The 22,462-nt window shown below is 36.6% G+C and overlaps 1 protein-coding gene across 1 annotated transcript; it reads left to right on the forward strand.

Annotated features, from left to right (window-relative positions):
* The first annotated feature begins 32 nt into the window (after window positions 1-32).
* Window positions 33-22,100, forward strand: CDC16 (cell division cycle 16). Its single transcript, XM_023918244.2, has 18 exons — window positions 33-132; window positions 3,040-3,094; window positions 3,956-4,053; window positions 4,546-4,584; window positions 5,395-5,535; window positions 6,911-7,070; window positions 7,697-7,791; window positions 8,404-8,537; window positions 9,566-9,645; window positions 11,217-11,266; window positions 11,945-12,018; window positions 13,937-14,062; window positions 14,795-14,947; window positions 15,558-15,621; window positions 16,082-16,143; window positions 18,216-18,351; window positions 18,910-19,000; window positions 20,083-22,100. Exons 1-18 carry the CDS (start codon window positions 85-87, stop codon window positions 20,346-20,348), a joined length of 1,872 nt encoding a protein of 623 aa, XP_023774012.1. The 5' UTR covers window positions 33-84; the 3' UTR covers window positions 20,349-22,100.
* The last annotated feature ends 362 nt before the right edge of the window (window positions 22,101-22,462 follow it).

The raw sequence follows: 22,462 nt of genomic DNA on the forward strand, positions 1-22,462 counted from the left end.
GGGCGGGTTTGGGCGCTGCACCGGCGGGCGGCCCGTGGTCCCTCGGCGGCTCCGGCATCCAGGGCGGCGCGGGAGGGAGGGAGGATGAACCTGGAGCGGCTCAGGAAGCGAGTGCGCCACTACATCGACCAGGTGAGCGCCCAGCGGGGGCCGCTGAGGAAGGGTCGGCAGCCCCCCGGCTTTTCCCCGAGGAAAAGCCGCTCTCGGAGTGGCTCCCGCAGAGAAGGAGGCCGGGGCGGGGCGGGAAGCGGTGCCGGCCTCTGCAACGGCGGAGAGGGCGTAATTTTGTAATTATGTCCCGTTTTCCCTGGAAGGGGAAGGAGCGGCGGTCAGAGAGGGGTGCGGCGGGCCGGAAGCGCCGCCTGTGCGGTCTCCAGCGGGAGCCGGGGCCTCCCGGAGGGTTTTCCTGGTTTCTCCCTCGTGCGGAGATGGAGGGGAGCCGCCGTGGGGCTGCTGTGTAGCGAAGGCGTATTTGCAGGATCCCGCCCTCGCGGGTTGCGCAAGCTGGGCCGTACTTACCTGAGGCAGGGGGAAATGACCTCTGTGGCACCAGGGCAGGTTCAGGTTGGACATCAGAAAAAAAAAAATCTTCTTGGTGAAATGGTGGTTAGGCATTGGAACTGACTTCCCAGGGCAGTGGCGGAGTCACCCTTCTTGGAAGTGGACATGGTGCTGGGTGACGTGGTTTAATGAATATGGTGGGTTCTGGCAAAGGTTGGACTTCCTTATCTTGGATGTCTTTTCCAACCTTAATGATTCTATGATTGTTTCAAGGGGGAATGGATTCAAACTTAGAGAAGTTAGGTTTAGATTAGATATTAGGGAGAAATTCTTTGAAGGTGGCGAAGGTGGAACTTGAAACAGGACGCCCAGAGAAGCTGTGGATGCCCCATCCTTGGAAGTGTTCAAGGCCTGGTTGGATGAGGTTTTGAGCAGCCTGGTCTGGTGGAAGGTGTAGCTGCCCATGGCAGGTTGGAACTAGACAATCTTTAAGGTCTCTTCTGACCCAGACCATTCTGTGATTCTCTACCTGGTGATTAAGCTGCCCATTACACTCTTGAAATGCCGCAGACGGCTCTTACAAGGGCAGGGTTGTTTTCATTTGCTGATGGATTCAGGATTCAGCAATTATGTTGCTGCAGGGCAAAAAAGAAAAAAAAATACACAAGAGGGAAAATGCATATATAAATTAAGTTAAATGTAGCATCAAACTGTTCTGCTCTCCTTCCAGTTCAGACTTGGTGCGGGCATCACTGCGGAGAAAAGCACAACCCTTAAATTCAGCAAAGGCGTTTCTCTGTGTGGCCAGCAAGTCTGACTGAAAGGCTGATTAGGGACTTAAGCTAATTTGGTGGGTTTGATTGGTTTAGTTTGTTGTTTGTTGTTCACATTTGTGTTGAAATGTTTCACCAAGCTGCTTTGCCACACGGCTGTAAAGGCAGCTGTGTACTTCTGAAGAAGGAGCATCAGGAGGAACAAGAAGTTGCTTTTTTGTGTAATAATGTGTCATCCTTTAATGCTGTAAAACTGCTCAACAGAGCATTGCCTTGTAAGCCTGGATTATACCTTTATTTTGTGGTGTTGAGATAATACTTTAAATGTCTTTTCTTGTAGACAGCTATTAAATGTGTGTGGGGTTGGTTTGTGTGTTTTTGTGGATTTTTTTTCCCCTTGGGAGTGCAGATTGAAAACAAACTATTCTTTTGACAAATTTGCTGGGTATTATTAACCCCTATCAAGTAGGAAATGTCAGAACACATGATAAAAGAGACCACTTCGGTGATGGAGTGTAGTGCTTTATGAGGACTGGGGTACCATCAGTGTGTGCATTTCAGAGGAGACTGCCAGACCTGTACTCCAGAAGCATAAAACAGTCCCTAAGGTTCTGAACAAACTCCACAACTGCAATGGTGCAGGAGAGGAGAGATGCAATCAAGGCTTTCTTAGTCTTCAGAGAATCAGAGTGGTTTGGGTTGAAAGGGACCATAAAGATCATCTAGTTCCAACCCCTTTCCAGGGGCAGGGACCAGGCTGCTCATAGGCTCATCCAACCTGGCCTTGAACACTTCCAGGGATGGGACATCCACAGTTTATCTGGGCAACCTGTGCCAGTGTCTCACCACCCTCACAGCAAAGAACTTCCTCCTAACATCTAATCTAAACCTACTATCTTTTTCAGTTTTAATCCATTCCCCCTTGTCCTCTTGCTGCACTCTCTTGTAAAGTCTTACCCTGCCATTGCAAGGATGTGTATCTGTTAAGTGTCCAGCATATCCTGGGGATCACATTAGACTTCTTTGCGTGGAGAGGGATAAAAAGGAACAGCAAGAGTGTCTGGTGATCTTCGCAGGAGATAATCCCAGCCAGTTCTGTGAGATTTTGCCTGGCACCCCAAATCTGGTGGCAACTTTAGCTGGGTTAGTGGGATATACCTTCAAATTCTGCTTCTGTCTGATCTCTGGTTGCCACCACTCTTACCTGTTTCACTCCTGCCAAGCTGGAGTCTCAGGAGTGAAAATGTGTATCCATGAATAAGGGGAAGTGCATGCAGGCACTATGGATTTATGTGAAGCTGAAGCACCTTGACTGGAGAATGAACATTTCTTGATTAGAGATGGTGCTGCTGAAGTTACCTGAAGTAATTTTGGTGCCCTTTTTTTATATTTTGTATTCTCTTTCTTCTAAAAAGTAGTATTTTTTTTTGTCTGGAGATGGGGATTCTTGCCACTTTTTCAGTGATGACAATTCAACTAACAACCTATTGCCATACTTACACAGCACATAACTTTTGGTCAAACATACCTGGATTTTATTGAAGATAAATGAACAAGTCCAAATTACTTTTGGATATTCCTTAGAGGTTACAGTATTGGCCCTTTTAAACTATTTTTTTAAGTTACAAAGACCTGAAATATGAATCACCATTCATTAAAGACTATATGCAAGATACTAAATCTGACTGATGTACAGTGTATTTCAAAATTGTCCAGAAAAGCTAACCCCAAAGGAATACTAATTATTTCTATCATGCTTTTACAGCAACAGTATCAAAGTGCCCTGTTTTGGGCTGACAAAGTAGCTTCACTCTCTCATGGTAAGTGGTTGGTTTTTACATTGTATTTTATGAACTTCTTTCTGATACTGTTCTGTTTTGCTGGGGTTTTAGTGCTGTTTGGCCAAATGCTGATGTTTTGAGTTTGGTTTAAGTGCATTTTTGTGATCTTTGGAATGCCGTTCTCTTAAACAGAGCAGAGCTTATTTTCCTTCCCTTTTGAACTTTGTGTTAAAATTCATGTAAAAACAAAAACCTAAGAGATCATGGTGGTTTCCCAGAGGACTCAGGGCTGCCCTGGGTGACAAGTACAACATGGGTTTACATTGGGAAGGTGTTGATGCTGTCCAAAGCCACAAGCACTTACACTCCTTAAAGTCATTCCAGGGATTTGATCCCACAAAGGATTTTGTTGGGATCAAACCAAACCAGTAAGGAAGGAGGGTACCAAGCTGCACTTCTGAAATTGCAACTCCAAGCTATGCAAGTCTAGTGCTTTCACTGTTGTTAGGTTCCCACTGGTCTTTTAATTGAGAGACATTTATGGGTTGTTCTTTTCTGCCCTATGTCCAAGAGTTACCTGCAATTCCTGCTGTTTTTTAGTCTGTATCATTGTTGTCTCCTTCTTATGACACATCTCTGTTATGACATTCTTTGTATTCACTGTCCCATGCAATATCTGAGGTCTTTATAGTTAAAATCTGATTATCTTTTCATTTTACTCTCTCACTGATAGATACTGTAATTACTTTATACATATTTATAAATAAAATTTTGTAACTCTGTAGGATGTTAGAGTAGTGGGAAGATACTTCTCTAGTGAAGCAAAAATGAACATTCTGTATTAAAATGTTTGAAGCTATATTTTAAAGCAGTGGATAATAATTTGTTCTTTCACTTTAGAGGAGCCACAGGATATCTACTGGTTGGCCCAGTGTCTTTACCTAACAGCTCAGTATCACAGGGCAGCACACGCCCTTCGATCACGGAAGTTGGATAAGGTAAGTCATTTTAGTCAAAGGCATGCCACTGTTACCCCTCTTTTAACGCTCTGCTGCTCACCACAGTGACTTCTCCACCATCACAGACTTATGTTTATACGAAAAGTAATTAAGAAAGCTGTATTTCGTTTTTAAGGCCTTGTGTTCAATTGGTCAGGTTTAAAACATTGTTCTCAGATAGGGTCACAGAAAAGAGAAGGGGTCCGGGAATGTAACTGCAGCAGGTATGGGAAGGTGGATTGTCACTTCAGATGTAGATGTTTCAATTTTCCTTCCACTCTGATAATGAGTGGTAAACACAAGAGTCAAGCAAGTGTCCTTTGAGAATTTAGTAGAAGGGAAAGTGTTACAGGCTTGGTCAGGAAGGACTTTTGGTGGTGAAAGGGGTGAGGAAGCCATATAACTGAAAAAGGAGAGAGCAAAAGGGACTCCGGGAGTGTAAGCAAACACATTCTCTCTTTATAACTGATGTGTGTGAAACTTCTCTTTCAGTTGTATGAGGCATGTCGCTACCTTGCAGCTAGATGTCATGTGAGTACACATTTTAACCCCTACTGGAAACAAAAAAAACTAAATAAAAGATACATCTTGGGAAGATTAGGTACCTGATCAGCAGTGTGGATAGATGTATTCAGGTTTAAATTTTCTGACAGTTGATTTTATTCTTTAACTTTCAGTTGGGTCACTGGAGTATCCATTGTGGCACTTACCTGAAGAAATTCAACTGACCTTTTTTGCCAGGAAATAGTCCCTTAATATTTTGTGGGCAAAGAATGTGAACCATTTTGGTCTCACATCTTATGTTTACACTTTTATTTGGCTGGTTGTAATCTGAGCAGAGGAGATGTGACTTATGGTTGTATGACTATAGTTAGCAGCTTTATACTTCTTTATAAAGTGTCATACATAAAAGGTAAAGTGCAGTGCTTTCAGAAACACAACTGAATCAATTGATAGATTAAATACAAAAATTTGAAATAGAATAATGTGCTGCTTATAGAATAAGATGATGGTATTTTATTAAAAGTTGTGTTAACTATTTTTAGAACTATACCCGTCTCTCTGACTGCACAATGCTGAATAATATATTTTTCTGTACGTACTTTAGTTTATGATTTTTGCATATTATTTTATCATTTTGCATATTATAGATGACCAGTAAAAGAGATGACTGGAATTATAAAATGACAACTAGCCAAATAAGAAAATGCATGCATGAAAAACCTGCTGGTAAACACTAGTTGATAAAACCTATGCCTTTGAAACATGATGCTGTGTTTATTGATGCTTTATGTACAAATTTTTCAAAACCTTGTTTTTTACATGCATGTGTTTGGTTAGTATGCTGCAAAAGAGCATCAACAGGCCTTGGATATTCTTGATATGGAGGAGCCAATCAACAAACGACTTTTTGAAAAGTACTTGAAGGATGAAAGTGGGTTGAAAGATTCTGCCACAGACTGGGAGATGTCACAGTCCTCAGTAAGTGACATTATTTTAAGAAATATTTTTGTAGGAAGAAAATCTGTGAAGTCAGAAAGTGATTTCACAGCTCTATGAATCTGAAACTGCATTAAGCTTTCTTTTTCAGATAACATAATTTTCAGAAATGCTGAATCGTTTTTCTTTCACTCACATGTTTTGTGGTAGCTGTATGAAAATAACTCTGTATGCAAAAATAAACAGTGTTTTTCAACAGCTTCTTATAAATTATTTGCAGACACTTTACAGGAACTTCATGATCTAGCATTGGTTTTTACAGTCTTTTAGCTCTTTCTTGATAATATATTCTAACATTGCTTTCAATTTGGCTGCAGGTTCTGGGATAACAAAGCAAATTTTTCTTCTTCTCCAGTTATTTTTAATGAAATACTTCATAATCACTCAAGTGTTCTTCTCAGTGGGATATTCTTTGATCACATTTGTGAAAATTATGTGAGGTGAAGGTGAAAGTTTTGAAGCTCAGTGAAAAATTTCTGTGTAGACACACAGTTTAAAGAGATTGGTATAATGTGTATGCTGAAGGGCCTGTGAAGAGCTGTTAGTTTCAAAGGTACCAATTAAAATTTATTAGCTGAAATTACAGTGTAGGTGATTGACAGACAGCATTTTCCCTTTAAGACTGAAGTAGCAAAATGGTTTACACAGCTGATGTGAACTGATTTTGAAAGCTGGTATAATGGGATTAAAGGACTGTTATGTCTGATGATAGAGTTGGGTAATGTGTTAACTTTCTCTTTTCCTGACACTTTTGTGGCCTTCTGACTGAACTGAATACCTATCAAGGAAATTTGGAAAACATGTTAGTTAATAAACATTGTAGAACAACTGGTAATTATGGGTTTTCGCTGTTTTCTTTTCTGGAATTTCTCTGTTTTGGATTGAAAACAAGGATATATTTTCCTGTTCCACACAACTGAGTCCACTGATTTGGCCCTTTTTTCTCTCTACTGTGGTCATTCTTGTTCTGCATGAAATATGTGGCTTAATGGTCAGCAAAGTGTATTGCCTTTGGAAGTGACAATTTCTCTGTGTTGGATATGAAGGGAATTTAGTATAATTAAGTTACAACTCAGTTTCAGAGAGCTGGATGCCAGCATTAGGAAAGATGAACTCTGTCCTCCTGTTTTTATTTTGAGCATCTGTTTGTTCTGCAGTAGGTAACCTGACAGAGCATTCTTTGGATTTTTCTTTGAGATAGTAGAGACAACTTTTTATTTAAAGACAGCACTAGAAAATCAGGTTCTATCATACATGAAATACTTTTTACTTTCCAGGGAGCATATTTGATTTGTGCTGAAAACTAAATTGCAAACACTGATTCAGTCTTTGACCTCCAGTCCTGCTTTTCCACCAGATCAAGAGCTCTATATGCCTTTTACGAGGGAAGATCTATGATGCTTTGGATAATAGAACACTGGCAACTTACAGCTACAAAGAGGCCTTGAAGCTTGATGTTTACTGCTTTGAAGCATTCGATCTTTTAACATCACACCATATGCTGACAGCACAAGAAGGTCTGGAGAGAAGTATTTCTCAAATACAAGTAAAAATTACCTGCTTTCTCATGATGTGTTTTCCTAGAAAAAAATTAAGGCAATACAAAAAGTAGCAAACTTCAAAATTATAAGAATAGAAGATGTATGAAATGAGTGACTATTATGATTTGCACAAATTTGCATTTGAAATTTTATTTTTCAGTCCTGCAGTGCTAAGAGTTGAAAGAAACATGGTAAGACAACTGTCCTGCTTGTTAGCTCCTGAAGCTCGTCTGCTCTGCCCAGCCCAAACAAAGTTTTGTCCTGTATTCTCAATTTCACAGGCTTTGAACCAATGAAACCCTCCTGGGGTTTGTTTAGATATTAGTTAATAGAGCATTCTAAGTGATAACATTTGACGTGTGGAGTAGATAAAAAAAAAAGTCATCCTTATTACATTTTATTTTAAAGTGTAGAAGGAATAACTAATCAATCCTTAATTTCCAAAATTAGTAGTACTATCTATTTCAGTGTATCTGTGCTGTTACAGTCCTTGCAGTTGGGATGACCATCATAAAATCCTTTATATCTCTAAGTTCTTGAAAAGTTGGATCTTGGTGTTTCTTCTGTAATATGACCACTTCAATGTCTTTTAATTCATATAGAAAAAGAACTCCTTGAATCTCTTCCTCTTAATAGACAGTGTACGGAAGAAGAACAGGAATTGCTTCACTTTTTATTTGAGAATAAATTGAAAAAGGTAAGTCCCAAAAATCTGGAGAATTGATTGGAAGTCTTGACTTTGGGTGTAAATTTTCTTGGATCCTATTTATTCTGAACAATGAAATAAATATGGACTTTGTAATTTTCAAAATTTTTTATGCAGTACATCTCACTTTATGCAGTAATGTAACAGTTTTGGGTTGTTTTCTGCTATGGTGACAACTTGAAATTCTGATTATGTTTTTGAAAATGTATTTATTGAGAAACTTCTAGGTGGGGAAAAGAAGTGTTAATAATGTAGACAGAACATCATTTACCTGAAAATATTAGGCATCATTCCAGACTATTCTTATCCAAAGATAAAGTGATAAGGAGCCAAAAAAATATATATTGTTCAGTTTTAATTTCTACAGCCTACACAAAACGTATTGACCATGGAAAGCATCTTTCATGTTCTAAATGAGCTTTTAAATACATTTTAAAGAAGCATTTTACCAAATACAGGTTTTATGGACTTTCAGTTTAAAAATAAAAATTTTAAGAACTTTAAAGCTTCTTAAATAACCTTTTAGGACTAAAAATATTAATACTTATACCATCTGATTTTAGTTTAGTTTTTGTTTCAAATGTTGTTTCTTTTGTCTTTCAGTATAATAAACCCAGTGAAACACTGATTCCTGAATCAGTAGATGGTCTTCAGGAAAACCTGGATGTGGTAGTATCCTTAGCTGAAAGGCATTATTACAACTGTGACTTCAAAATGTGTTACAAGCTTACTTCAGTGTAAGTGTACAAAGCAACTTTCAGATTTTTTTCTCATATGGTGAAGTGTAATAATTATGCCTGGACTTACAGCAAATATTGTTGTTCAATGGGAAAACATACATAACAATTTGATGTGTATTGTAATATACATGTCATGTATTAAAATGTGTAGTTTGTGTCTGACAAGACATGGTATTTTTATAATACATATCAGAAGTATCCAAGGTAAAACTCAATCAGCGCTGTGCTGAACTTCCCTTCATCCATCCTCTTCCTTATTCTGATACCTTCAATTTCATGTGCTCTCTACCTACTTCTTGTTTGGCCTTCAGAATGAACTGGTTTGAATCAGATGGTTAGTTAGGAAGTTTGATTTCTCTGGCCAATTAACAGTTACAATCTTATTGATAATGATCAAAAGATATTATTAATTTTAAAGCTAGTTTGAAAGCATGTTATTTCTAATTTTGATGGCCAAGTATTGTGTATGGGTTGTTACACACTCCGAATATGCACTGCTGCTCTGCTCAGAGGGGTCAGAACACTACCATGGTTTGCTTCTCAGCTGCTGTAGGTCTGGACTCATGGATGTGTTTCTGAATACCACAGGAAACAAAATTTTACAACTGAGCTAAATGTGACTCTGAAGGCATACTGCCTGTTGTTAACCTCAGGAAGTTGAGGACTATTGTTTGAAAGTTACTGTCAAATGTATGGAAATGAACAGAAATGTTTTTGTTTTCTGTCTGCTGGTTAAATATGAAGTGACCTGCAAAACAAAAGAGCGTTTTATTATGATTTTCTAATTGTATATTCAGCTTGAAAAATTTTGTTATTCCCTTTTGTTAAGCTAAATTAACTGTTATATTTCTGGTCTGAAGAGAGCCTTTATTATGCTGTTAATAGTTGTCTTTAAGTCACAAATAGTTTTCTAATGCCTAAAGTGGTAATTTACTCAAACATTACATGCTATACAAGCAGTTTTCTTTTACACATTAAAGTTTTTGAAATGTGCATTACAGTTTTTTTAAATTTTTTTTTTTTAGAGTGATGGAAAAAGATCCCTTCCATGCAAATTGTTTACCTGTACATATAGGGACACTTGTGGAGCTTAACAAAGCAAATGGTAAGGAACACAGCGTTTTATACAACACAACAGAAGGCTGTAAAGTCCCAATTTTAGTAAAGAATTAAAGATGCCAGGAAACCCCCTTATATACCGTTTGAAAAATTACATATATTTTTCCTCCTACCTGCCACTTCAAGAAAACAGTGGTAACTGGTAAAGAAGGGAATTTCAGAGCTGACAGCCGGATTGAAGGTTAGGGGAAAGTAGATATGCAAAGAGTTCATGGTCATTAGTGTTGATATCTTTTGACCACTGGATTGTGTAGCCAGGAGGCCCATGAGCTACACTGCTTCATCCCTGTCATTGTGATTTCTGTTTCTGGGTGATCTTTGTACAGTATCTGGCTTACTTTTTCTGGTCAACAATAAACATAATAAATTAAACTAGACAGAACTGTTCAGCACTTGTGTACGCTTAGGTAGACATGTTTATTCTGTGACAGAAAAAATTCTAGACTTTTCTTGCCTTTGCTGTTGTGGAGGCCTCTGGTCAGTTCAAGCAAATTAATAATCATGCAACACCTTCATTGGAATTACAGGAATAGCTTACTATAGCTGGGGTGGCGTTATCTCATTCCAAACTGCATATAAATCAAGTGAACAGCTTGAGTGTCGTTAAAATCAATTGGAAAATAGAACAAGGATCATATATTGCAGTCCCTTGGGAACGGTGCATTGTATGTACGCAGATAGATCGTTAGGTGTATTGGAACTTCTTGGTGATTAGTGATGGTACCTCCTAGTTATTTTACGGCTAAGTACATCTGAAAATGGGGCCAGTACTCTGATTCTTCTAAAGCTGCCTTGACAAGCATTATGTACATAAGTTAATATTTTGTAAGCCAGTTGTATGATTTTTTTTCTGGAGCTGAGAGTTGATACAAAAGTGCTCCAGGACAATCTCTTTGGTTGAAGAGCACTGTGGTCTGAAGAAATAGAAACTTTATGTGCCATAATGCTATTTCCTTTGAAATTACATGGGCAATAGAATGGTTATCCTGTAGCTCATTACTGCTGCTATTATTAGAAAATCTGTAGTAAGTTATTCCAGTAACTAGAATTATTATTTTTACTAAAGAAGTAATCACTTGGAATTATTCCAAATAATATAATAATTTATTTGCTTTTGTCCTATTTTCAGCATATTAATGCACAGGACTCTACTTTGAAATGGATCTAGCCAGTATGTTATACCTTTTAGATGTAGGAAGTTGAATAGTGTTTTACCTTGACAAGGTACATTCAAGTGTAATACTACTGGCATTTATTTTAATCTATGTTAATGACCTAAGTTGTTGCAGAATTCTTAAAGGGTGGGAAGTAGAGCTGCTTATTTGTGTTCTGTGAAGACTTGTGGGTTGTTTTGGTTGGGTTTTCTTTAGCTAATTGCAAAACTGAATCTATTTTGAGGCAGCTTGAAGCATTACCATTAAAAGAAAATTTTTTTTTTTAATTTATGGATTAATAATCTTAGATGTTCTGTATATTTATGGAAAGCTAAAAGACTTGAAACATCTAAATGTTTTAGCATGTTTTAATTTTCTTTTCTTGTTTCTTCCCACTATGTAGAGCTTTTCTATCTTTCTCACAAACTGGTGGATTTGTACCCAAATAATCCTGTAAGTTGTTCTAAGTTTCTGTTGTCAGGTAGTTTCTTTTTTAGGTGAAAGCACATAAAAGTTGTAATGTATTAGTTTGAGCTACAGAATTTAAAATCTGTTTCTGGATGAAGCTTGTAGAAACAGATTGCTCTTTATTTTCTCTGCATTGTAATTTCCTTATGCCAAAGTTCTTTTTATAAAATTAAGTACCTGTGAAAGGTACTCAGTGTGAGTTATTTACTTTGATTAATAATTTAAAACAAATGCTACAGTAATAAATGTCTACATGTCCCTGAGCAACCTTTTCCAGTGTTTGATCACCTTCACAGTAAAAATTGTTTTTCTTTGAGTTGATCTTAATTTTCTGCGTTGCACCTTGTACCCATTGCTTCCTGTGATGTCAATGCACCACTGAAAAGAATCTGGCTCTGCCTTGTATTCTCTACCATTAAATAATTTAGGACAGCAATAAGCTTTCCACTTACCTCTCTTCATGAGGCTGAGTAAGCCCCAGTTAGAAAGGGACATGCCAGCAGCTCTGGCTTGTCTGTAGCACCAAATAATTTGAAGAGCTGACTGTGATTTCAGTGAAAATGTTCCTAACTTCTGTAATTATTATGTCTCCCTCTCTTTTGGTGCTTCACTAAAATGAGCGTGATGCATCTAATAATATTCTATTTTGACTTTAATGTGTAGGTGTCATGGTTTGCAGTAGGATGCTATTATCTCATGGTTGGCCACAAAAATGAACACGCTAGAAGATATCTCAGGTAATTTTTTTTTTTCTGTTTTCTTTAGTGAATCTGTTGCTCACTTGCTAAATAAACATTTAATGTTCACGATTGTTCGTAAGCTCATAAAGAGAAGCCTCAATAAACTGGGTACTACTTAAATACATTTGTTGCCACCCTTTTTTTTTTGTATAGCAATTTAGACCTGGTCCATAGAGATACTTTAAAAATGAGGAAGACTTATGTTGTATCTCTCTAGGCAGTCCCCTTTCCTGTTCTGGGCAGGCGTAGTCCTGCAGTCACTCATGCTGCTGAGCTAACTACAGGTGTAGGTGATCAGGCCTCAGTTCTCAGCTGAGGGACCCTCAGACATTCTCCCCGGTTCAGGTTTCATATCCGAAAGGGAAGAATTATATGGAAAATTCTGACATGTGGCTGTCAAGTTCTTTCTGTGCACAAGCAGTGGTAGGCTTTTCAGGTTTGTTTAATGCTGTTTCCTGTAGGTCTTCTGTATGTGTAGTGAATATCAGCACAGGGACCTTTGTGAAGTAGGACATTTGTTCTGGTGCTGTAAGCTTAAACTGAGAAGGTATAAATCAACCTGTAAGACTGATTTTTCCTGAGACCTTTACAGGCAATATATGTAAAGATGGGTTAGTCATTTAGATTTTTCAAATGCCTGGTTATTATGAGTAAAATATTTACATTCCTTATAAGCAGCATGGTGAATTTCTTCAACTAGCTGTCCTAAATGATATATTTGGTTTGGTGCTGAATTGAAAACCATCTTGAAGTGTACAAGCATCTCTAGACAGCAAGAAAGGATCTGTAGATATATTGAAAAGAAAAACAAACCAAAAAACAACAAACATCAAAATTCAGAGTAGTTCTGGCAAAAGGGAAAAGAGGTCTGCCAGAAGTGAAATAGTAACAAGATGCTTAAATTTCTTGGAGAAGAATGATATTATAAAGCTAACAAGGCTGGGGACTACTATGGGCTACACAGTGGTTTCCAAAAAAGAAACTTGAAAACACAGTCAAATACCCACATACCTTTCACTGCTGTCACGGGTAGCAAGATAGAAATGTTTGAATATGTAAAGTTTTGTCTCAGAAGACAGAGAACAAACTGTTCTCTATGATCTGTGATGAGAAATAATGAGTTTAACTGTGACAGATAAAATTTAGATTTTATGTTAGAAAAAAAGTAAGTTTTTAAGGATAGTTAAGCAATATGCTAGAATTCTTATGGAACATGTATTCATGTCAGAAGCTTTTAAGAAAAGACTGGGCACACTTGTTATGAGCTGTTTAGTTATGAAAGCCTTTGCCTTCAGGTTCAGAAAATAATCTACATAGCTTCCTAATGTTCCTGTCAAGTCCTCCTTTCTGTAAAGTCTCGACATTGATGACTTGATGATCAGGTTGCAGTTCTCAGCTCAAGACTTGAGTGATATTTTGTATACTTCTGTGATGCACAGCCTATGAAGTGACAAATGCTCATCTTCTTCAAGGCTAGTGCAATTAGATGGAAAAATTTCAACCTAAGTGTTCATTTGGTATTTTCATATCCCACTTCTTAAGCTTGGATTTGATAGAATATATTTATTTTAAAATGTATAGCTAGGATTTTGCAATGAGTTTTGAGTCACTAGTAATGTTTTTGATATTTTACTCAATTCACCTACTAAATAATTATGCTCAGTAATGTAAAATAATTCCTCCTGTCTGTTAACGATAGCAGAAATAATAAAACCAATTCACAAGAATGTGTGCTGCTTCTAAGTGCTAAATAATTTGAACTTTTAAAATGAACTTTGTTTTCCACTAGTTGTTACAGACAATTGTCTTAATAGATACCTAACCATGTGGCATAGCATTGCTATGTAAGTAGTCATCTGAAGCAGGTGAAATTTAATTTCAGATGTGTTTGCTTGTGACTTGCCCTTGTTTTTAGCAAAGCTACTACACTGGAGCGAACCTATGGCCCTGCATGGATAGCATATGGACATTCATTCGCAGTGGAGAGTGAGCATGACCAAGCAATGGCTGCGTACTTCACAGCTGCACAGCTCATGAAAGGGTGTGTACAAACATCATATTCAGAGAAATTCAAAGGAATCCATAAGTGTAGAATATTGACTTACATCCCTTTAAGCAGTAGCAATGCATTTGCAACAATTACCTGGTAGAGAACAAGGGAGAAAAAAAACCCCGAATAATTTAACTGTCTGCATTTAACTGCATTATTTGTGATTATTATTCTGATTTTATAAGTTCTAAAGACAAGTTTTATATATAGGTAATCAAAATTCTACCTGAACATCTTCTGAAATTTGTGAATCATGGCTGTCATACTAGCTCATCAACTGCTGTATAATAATAGCTCGAACAGCTCTTTCATGTGGGAGGGGATTGTAAATGAGTCGTGAACTAATTGTGTCATATTGCATATAAAACTATTGTATTTGATTGTGGTTACTGGTAAATGTAATTCTTTTATTGATTACTTCTTCTATATTCTATTTGTAAATTAAATGTATGAATGAAATTAAGGGAAAAATCATCAGAACTAAACTTGAGTGCTGAGAAAATACATGTTATTGCAGAGCAAGTTACAATTACCTTTTGGAGTTCAGTCTCTTGTTAAACAGAGATGGAAAGTCTTTTAAACTTCCCCTTAGGTTGGCAGTCCATTCAAATCAGCTTTTACTTGGATGTACATAAACATATGCAAAGAGTTGGCATGTCTTTATAGTTTGTGACTCCATTCTTGACAACCACACAAACATGCACTTTGTTTTACGGTTTTTAGGTGTCATTTGCCGATGCTCTATATTGGACTGGAATATGGTTTGACCAACAATTCCAAGTTGGCTGAACGGTTTTTCAGCCAAGCTTTAAGCATTGCGCCTGAAGATCCTTTTGTTATGCATGAAGTTGGAGTGGTAGCATTTCAAAATGGAGAGTAAGCTTGTAAAATACAATCAAATACTATCTTAAATGTGGATTACTCTGAATTGTAATGTGCCAGTATCTCCCCTAAAGTACTTATATTGGACTGTAGTGTCTTTTGGTTATAGTTTAGATGGTGTTCACCTTAAATCCTTGCTTTCTACATTGTTCTTCCTTATTTAAGATTGAACAAGAACAGAATTTAATGCTTGAGGAACATCCAGAGATTGATGCTATCTTCCATGTGCCTGTCATTGTGTAGTTGAATGCATGAAAAGGCATCTGCACACATACTATAAAATTTTGTACAGCAAAACATTTTGTCAGCTCAGGAGTTCCAAATACATTCTAGGGAAAAAACCTAACCTATATAAGAAGTGTTTAGTCAATATTTTTAGTTTGATTCGGATTTTTTTTGTTTGTTTGTTTGTTTTTAGTTTTGTCTTGGTAGCTCTTAGGACCACAATGCAAAATATAGCCAAGTGTAAATTACTGGGTTTTATATCTAATTTCACTCATATGATGAAATAATGTCATAGAAATCTTTTTTGAATACAGTTTTCTCATACTGCTAATGAAAACTCTTCATTAATTTACTTCCCCTGCCCCCCTTCAATCCTTAGCTGGAAAACTGCAGAAAAGTGGTTCCTTGATGCACTGGAAAAAATCAAAGCTATTGGAAATGAGGTATTTATTCTAATAATGTGCAAGGTCCTAAATCCATAAAACTCCTGCGAATTCTGTAATTCACTTGTGACAAAACATGTCGTGGTTATTTTAAGATAAAAGTAATACAGTATAAATTATATTTTAAAGCTGTGTCTTCGGTGCTCCTAGGTGGAGACTTGACTTTTTCTAGTTAAGCGGAAAACAAGTTTTGTTTGGTTTGCATCAAGTTTTAATATCACAGACTCTTTAAAGAAATACTATTATCTTTGGGGAATGTGAAAAATAGAAAAATGAGTTATTGAATACATGTTTTGAGCTTGTGTGTTTTGTTAGGAGTTTAAAATGCTTGTGATATTTTTCTTGTTCATAAACAAAATTCTCTATTTATTTGTATGTTGGTTTTGTTTTCTTAAAGTAGACAAAATTTAGTTAAAGTCTAGGAAGCTGCAGTTATTTGAATTGTTGCATTATTTTGCAGGTAACAGTTGATAAGTGGGAGCCTTTATTGAACAACTTGGGACATGTCTGCAGAAAACTCAAGTAAGCAGAGAGTAATGGAGCTCCATTTCTCTGTAATGCTGCACAAATGTGTTTTCTCTCTCCTTTATGTCAAGACTGTGTACCACATGAGAGCAGTGTAGACTGAACCTGTAAGAACTAGATTCTCTAAATCAGCTTGTGAACATAGCTACATTAATCACCCTTATATTGTGTTTATTACACAGAAGTTAAAGTACTTAATATAAAAGCCTTTCTTTAACTATTGATTCTTATTAGGGAATTAGTTGTAGCCTTTTAGATGCTTGTATGAGTGTGAATTTTAACTCTCCACTGTCCCAGTCCTCACATACTGAAATATGTGCACTGATTTAATTAGCATAAAGGTGAGTTTGTGCCAATTAATTGCTTGGATTAGCACTTGCTTTTCTTTACTGAAGTGAAATATTCACTGGCATTATAACACAGCAAGAGTGTCTTAATCTATGTTTTTCAGAAGAAAACTAATATTTCATTTCATGTTTCCATTCCATGAATAGGAAAAGTGCAAAGTACATATACAAGCTTTAACAGTTTTAACATAGAAACGTTTTCTCGTTAATTACCTTAATCTGACTTTAGCCAGTGTTTTCTTTTGTTCAATCAATGCATTTTTTAAAAAATATTTTTAGTGGTTTTAATTGCTCAATTGGTGTACACTGTAATTTTTGTTTCAAAGCTGCTAATGAGAATGTGATTATGGTAGATGAAAGCTGTACTTCTGCTTTGGCTTTGGTAGTAATTGCTTTGTGCTTGAATTTCCAATTAGTCTTTATTTTCATTATGAAATAAGGACGTATAACAGTTACTCCTTGTGCCAAGATCTAACAAAAGGCATGCTTCTGAAATCTGTTCATGAGTATAATTGCAGGGTTTTTTCAAATACTTGTTTTGTTTATAATTACTTTTGTCTTTTTTTTAATTTCTACAGTAAGTTACTAACTGCTTTGTACAACTTCTAATATTTGCTCAGGTTCAGAAATCAAAGCTAAAATATTTTTACATACTTGTAAACCATCTTCCAAGAAAATCAATTTGAGAATTTAGGCAGCTGTACATAAGCTTTGACATTCTAAAAAACTCTGTAATAACTAATTTAGTAGTGTCTGTAATACATAATATGGCTATTATGAATTTATTGGATAGATATCTACTCACTAGTATTATGTGGTTGAAATGAAAGCAACATATTCAAATACAGTAGTAGTCAATTGGACGTGTAAATACTATGAGTGGAAATGAAATTGAAATCATGTGAAAGGTTTGTGCAGCAATCAAATAATTGCATAATTTTTCTTCCTCAATTACTTGATGCCCTCTAACAACTTCATGTCTGGCTCATTGCATAATTTCATTATCACTTTGGATGTTAAAATTTCTTGTGAACATGTGATATCTATCTTTATTTTTAACAATGTGGAACTAGGATGTCAAATGTGACAATTTAATTTCTCAGAGTAAAGTTGCAGTGTACATTTAATCCTTATTTTATAAAATAACAAATGCAATAATCAGTGTAATTAATAGGTAATTTTTAAAGACAGGTTGGTATTTGATAGATATCATGGATATGTGTAAACCTCCTCTTCTCATAGAGTGTCATAAAATGATGAAGGTACCAGTGTACACAACACTTAAGGGTTATGAGATTTCTACCCAGAGAGCTTTTCTCAGTTTGAATCATGTGTGATTTAGTCTTGTATTGCTCCTTCTCTCCCTCAGGAAGACAAATGAAAGCTACAGAAAGAAAGCCTGTGCTACAATGAACAGCATTAAACATCTAAAGCAATTTACCATATCAAATAGCTAAGATCTCTAAATGGGACCTAGCTGTAGGCTGGGCTGTTTTGCTACATAAGGAGAACAGTGATTTCTCAATTATACTGAGGAAGAAAATTGTTGATATTCATGAGTCTTTTGTAAATTCTATTATTATGTTCAGAGTGTGAAGCAATAATTTTAAAGTTCTGGTGCAATTGTGTTCCACTTTGCTAAGGAAAATACCCACAGGGTATTGTAAAAACACCTTTCACCATGAAACTTACTAATAGATCTCCTGCACTTAACCCTAACAGGAAGTATGAAGAAGCACTGGAATACCATCGCCAGGCTTTGGTATTAATCCCTCAGAATGCTTCTACTTACTCTGCCATTGGCTACATACACAGCCTCATGGGCAATTTTGAAAGCGCCATTGACTATTTCCACACGGTATGTAACTGGCTTCAGCTGAAGGGCTAGTCATAGATTCTGTTGTTTACTGTTTCACTCTGGTTTGGGTTTAGAGCAGCCTTTTTTCCAGCCTCCAAGCAAGTGCTTATTTTATAATCCATTTTTTTTTTTTTTTTCCTTAAATCTTCTATACTTCATTGATTAGGTAAAAAATGGCCTCTTTGGCTAACTTTGAATTGTAATTTACATTTTATGTACATAAGCTTCTCATGCATGAAATAATTTTAACTACTTCCAACCTAGACATTTTACAGTAAGTAAACAGCAGAACATGTTATATCTCATGATATGTAAATTATTTCCTGTCTGTATATATGTTCTTTTATGGTTTGGTTTTCATACTTTCCTTGCTTACTACTTCAGCCAGTTCATATGATGGTGTTATTTTGGTTGTGCAATGTTTTGCAGTGAAGACTATGCTCAGATAATATTGTGGACAACATACCAATAAACTAAACCATTGCAGACTTAAGATGTAAATGTTTTTATTTGCTGCTAAATACTTTCTACTGTTTGTTGGTTTTTTTTTTTTAATAGGCCCTTGGTCTCAGACGGGATGACACATTTTCGGTCACAATGCTTGGACACTGCATAGAAATGTACATTGGTGATTCTGAAGCCTATATTGGTAAATATCTAACTTATGTGTCTCTTAAGTCATTGAATCCTTTGAGAGGAGTGTTATTCTTATGTCAAAAAGGACTGCCTACCACTACCTAATTAACTCACAAAGTAGAGGATGTTTTTGTTTGGTTTTTTTAATGTCTGTGTAAGAACTTAGCAGCAATTGCAGATGACCACTGGTTTTTGTGAGCATCATGACAGTAAACTCTCATTAGCATAAAGAAAGGAAACACTTTCTCATTAAAGGTGTTAATGGTTTATTTTATAGAAAATACTGATTTGTGGCATATTAGATTGCAAAGGGAATGGGGAAAAAAATAAACAGGGGTATGGAGTTAGGAAATCAGAGCTAATGCTAATGCTGTTGTAGAGTAAGGTATTTTCACCTTGTCAGAAGTTGTCTCTGTGGAGACAGGATAGGTTCTTCTGACTCCAAAAACACAGCATTATATATGGTAAAAAAGGTGCTTCATAACAGTAATACATTATATTGCCATAGGTTTAAATTTTCTATGAAAGTTTTTTCTCTGAAAAAAACCTATATTTTTTATAAATATATGCTTCATTGAACTTAACGATTTATCTGTAAGGAACACAGTTGATGTACTGTCAAAGATGTTAAGAAGGCTGAAGCATTAAAAGTAAAAGTCATCTGTGTGCTTTAGAGCTTTTCCTGCAGATTTTTCACACAATTGAAACAGATGTTTCTTCTCAATATTGTCTTGCTCCATATGTAGTCATTTAACACATCTGGAAGAACTGTGCAGCCATGTGATATGCATTAATGCAAACCAAGCTGTGTGTAACTTAAACAAGAAAAAAAGCCCCTTGGAGAATTGGGAAGGGAATTGGCAATTACTTCTCAAAACAGACTTTTGAGTCTGAATTGTGCTTCTTGTATTGTGCTTTTTTGAGAAAGGAGGCTGCTGGATTTTTTCAGAACTTATTCAGCTTCAGTCATTAAGCAGCAGCAGCTCCTTGATGGTCTGAAAGCAGAGAATTACAGTAGTTGCTGAATGATAGTTTGAGATTACAGTTTAGAGAGTATTAATTTGAAATGAATGAATTGTTTGTCTGTTTTCCTAGGAACAGAGATCAAAGACAAATTAAGATGTTATGACTTCGATGTACACACAGTGAAGACTTTAAAGAACATAATTTCACCTCCCTGGGATTTCAGAGAATTCGACATAGAAAGACAAACTCTGGATGAAAGTGGCATAGTAACATTAGAGACATCAAATCAAAGGAAAAGTACAGATACCAGTCGCCCATTGGAAGAAACATTTGAAATTGAAATGAATGAAAGTGATATGATGTTAGAAACATCAATGTCAGACCACAGTACGTGACCATAAATACTGGTAGAGAGCTCATTTTGTCTAAGTGTAGTATGTTTGTTTTAGCATTTTTGTTATGGTGTTGTACTTTCATGAATTTGCTATTTTTTATATGAATTCAAACTACTATGTACTTAACACCAGGAGTTTTGTAGTTCCTACTTTATAAATATTCCTTTCCTGATAGCACTCTCATGAATCCCCATCTGAATCAAGAAGACCTTATTGCATTGATGCAGGCCATATACATAGCTTGACTCCAGAGTATTCTGAACATGTCTGTGCATTACTGAACATCAATTCAAGTTTTAGACACAACTGCACTTTGGAATTCAAGGGTATCAAGAGAGGAAAAGCTTGGGGAGGAGTCTGTATTTTATCAGCAATTGCACACACTCTCACTGTGGAAATCTGTTGGGTCAAGGTGATCCTATTGCTTTCTTGTGAGGACCAGCACAGTAATGAAGTCTGGTTCTGTCACAGTGACAATGGGAATTGTGCTGTGGCTCCACAAAGGGAACTGGAGATGCCCAAATTTCCCTTCCATATGTTAGAAAATATGGATTGGACTTTGCGTTGAGTGCAGAATTAAAGATCAATCCCATATATTTTTAAACATGAAAAAATAAGAGGAATAAAAATGTTTTACTTCCTAGTCCTAAAACAATTCACCCAAAGTTACACATTCTCCTGAAAAACATAGTATGAGCCATGAGTCTTAAATGAAAAAGTATCCAAGCAGAGTGTTGGAAAAATTAATCATTTAGGAAGCATATGCATCTCCTGGGCAGAGTCAGGTCTCTCTTCTTCAGCATGGCTTGCAAAAACAGTCCATAAAAAGGGCTTTCTTTTCTTTTGGAAACTGGTAACTGGGGCGTGGACCAGGTGACTTCTTTGAAGTAAACTGGGGATTTTTCCTGGGCACTATGGAAGAATCTATAATGAGTGTCTCAACAGCTACTCTATTAGGCAGGTCTCTTCCTTTAAAGGATCTTCTGATAGTTATTTTTACATCTGTGCTTATGTATCTGGAATGATTGTAACCAAGACTATCTCATGGATAATATGACAGCAAAGGCTTGTTGCTGCACACAGGATATTGCAAATAGATTCTCAAAGATTCTCAAGGAACCAAGCTCCTTTTTCTTCATATCATTAATTTTTAATCCAGCATATGTAAATCTAGTTTTCTAGTAAGACATCATGTTTCTAAATGGAAGGTGGCAAAACAGTCTTCTAGAGAATCAGGCCTTTTGACTACTGACAGATGGATATAAATCTTGCATTGTTTTCCTCTGTTACTGATTTTTTTTCATTGGCAAAATGGTTTTAAATATTGATAAAAGTTCATCTTTCTTCCTGCACTCCCCAGTTACAATCTGATGCTGTGTCGGCTGTGATGGCAACATTGGTTTATGTTATTCCTGCCTGTAGCAATCTACTGTTCTACTTTCTCAGCCATGATATTACAAATCCTTATGTGGTTACAGTGTAAACAAAAGCAAGGAACTGGAACAGCATTTTAAAATAGTTTCTAGATCTGATCAATTCTCAGGTTCAAGGAGAGCAAGCCACTGCTGTGTTACTTGTCATCAGTGGGGCAAGATGGTTGGAGTGGGAGGAAACAGATGGAATAGCAAGAATGGGCACTGCTGTAATGGCAGCCTATCGTGATACTGTGCCTTGGCAAGTATCTGTTGGAGGTTTTTTGACTGGCTATTGCTAACCTTCATTTATTGGTATTAAAAATTTCCTAGAAAGAAATGTATGCAAAGTGTCCTAAATTGTGAAGGACTCTTTTGGATTTCAGAGGAATTCCTAATATGGCTTGGCTTGGCTCCAAGCCTTTTAGGCAGCTACAGTTGGGTTAGAACTTGTGAACTGGTTCATGATGTATGTCTCAGGCAGGACTTTAGGAAAAGCTTTTCTCTCCTCATTTATCTTCTGTAAAATGTTTTGACCGGCTCTTGTTCTGTCTTAATCCTTGCCTTTGTACAGACAGCACCTCCTTGCCCTGGTCTTCTGCACCTCCCATCACCTGTCCTGCTCCAGTCCTGCTCTTCCTAGAGAGTGCTTGGTGCCCTTCTGGGTTATGATGACATTCATCCTGGCTCTAGTTAAACTGA

This window comes from Cyanistes caeruleus, chromosome 3 (assembly GCF_971803275.1).
Source record: "Cyanistes caeruleus chromosome 3, bCyaCae1.hap1.1, whole genome shotgun sequence".
Classification (NCBI taxonomy): domain Eukaryota; kingdom Metazoa; phylum Chordata; class Aves; order Passeriformes; family Paridae; genus Cyanistes; species Cyanistes caeruleus.

What these genes read in the sequence shown, in the direction of transcription:
- CDC16 (XM_023918244.2), top strand. Translation starts at nt 85, where the DNA reads ATGAACCTGGAGCGGCTCAGGAAGCGAGTGCGCCACTACATCGACCAG. An exon ending in GGAGCTTAACAAAGCAAATG is followed by an intron (nt 9,646 to 11,216) that starts GTAAGGAACACA and finishes CCCACTATGTAG; the next exon opens with AGCTTTTCTATCTTTCTCAC. An exon ending in CATGTCTGCAGAAAACTCAA is followed by an intron (nt 16,144 to 18,215) that starts GTAAGCAGAGAG and finishes TAACCCTAACAG; the next exon opens with GAAGTATGAAGAAGCACTGG.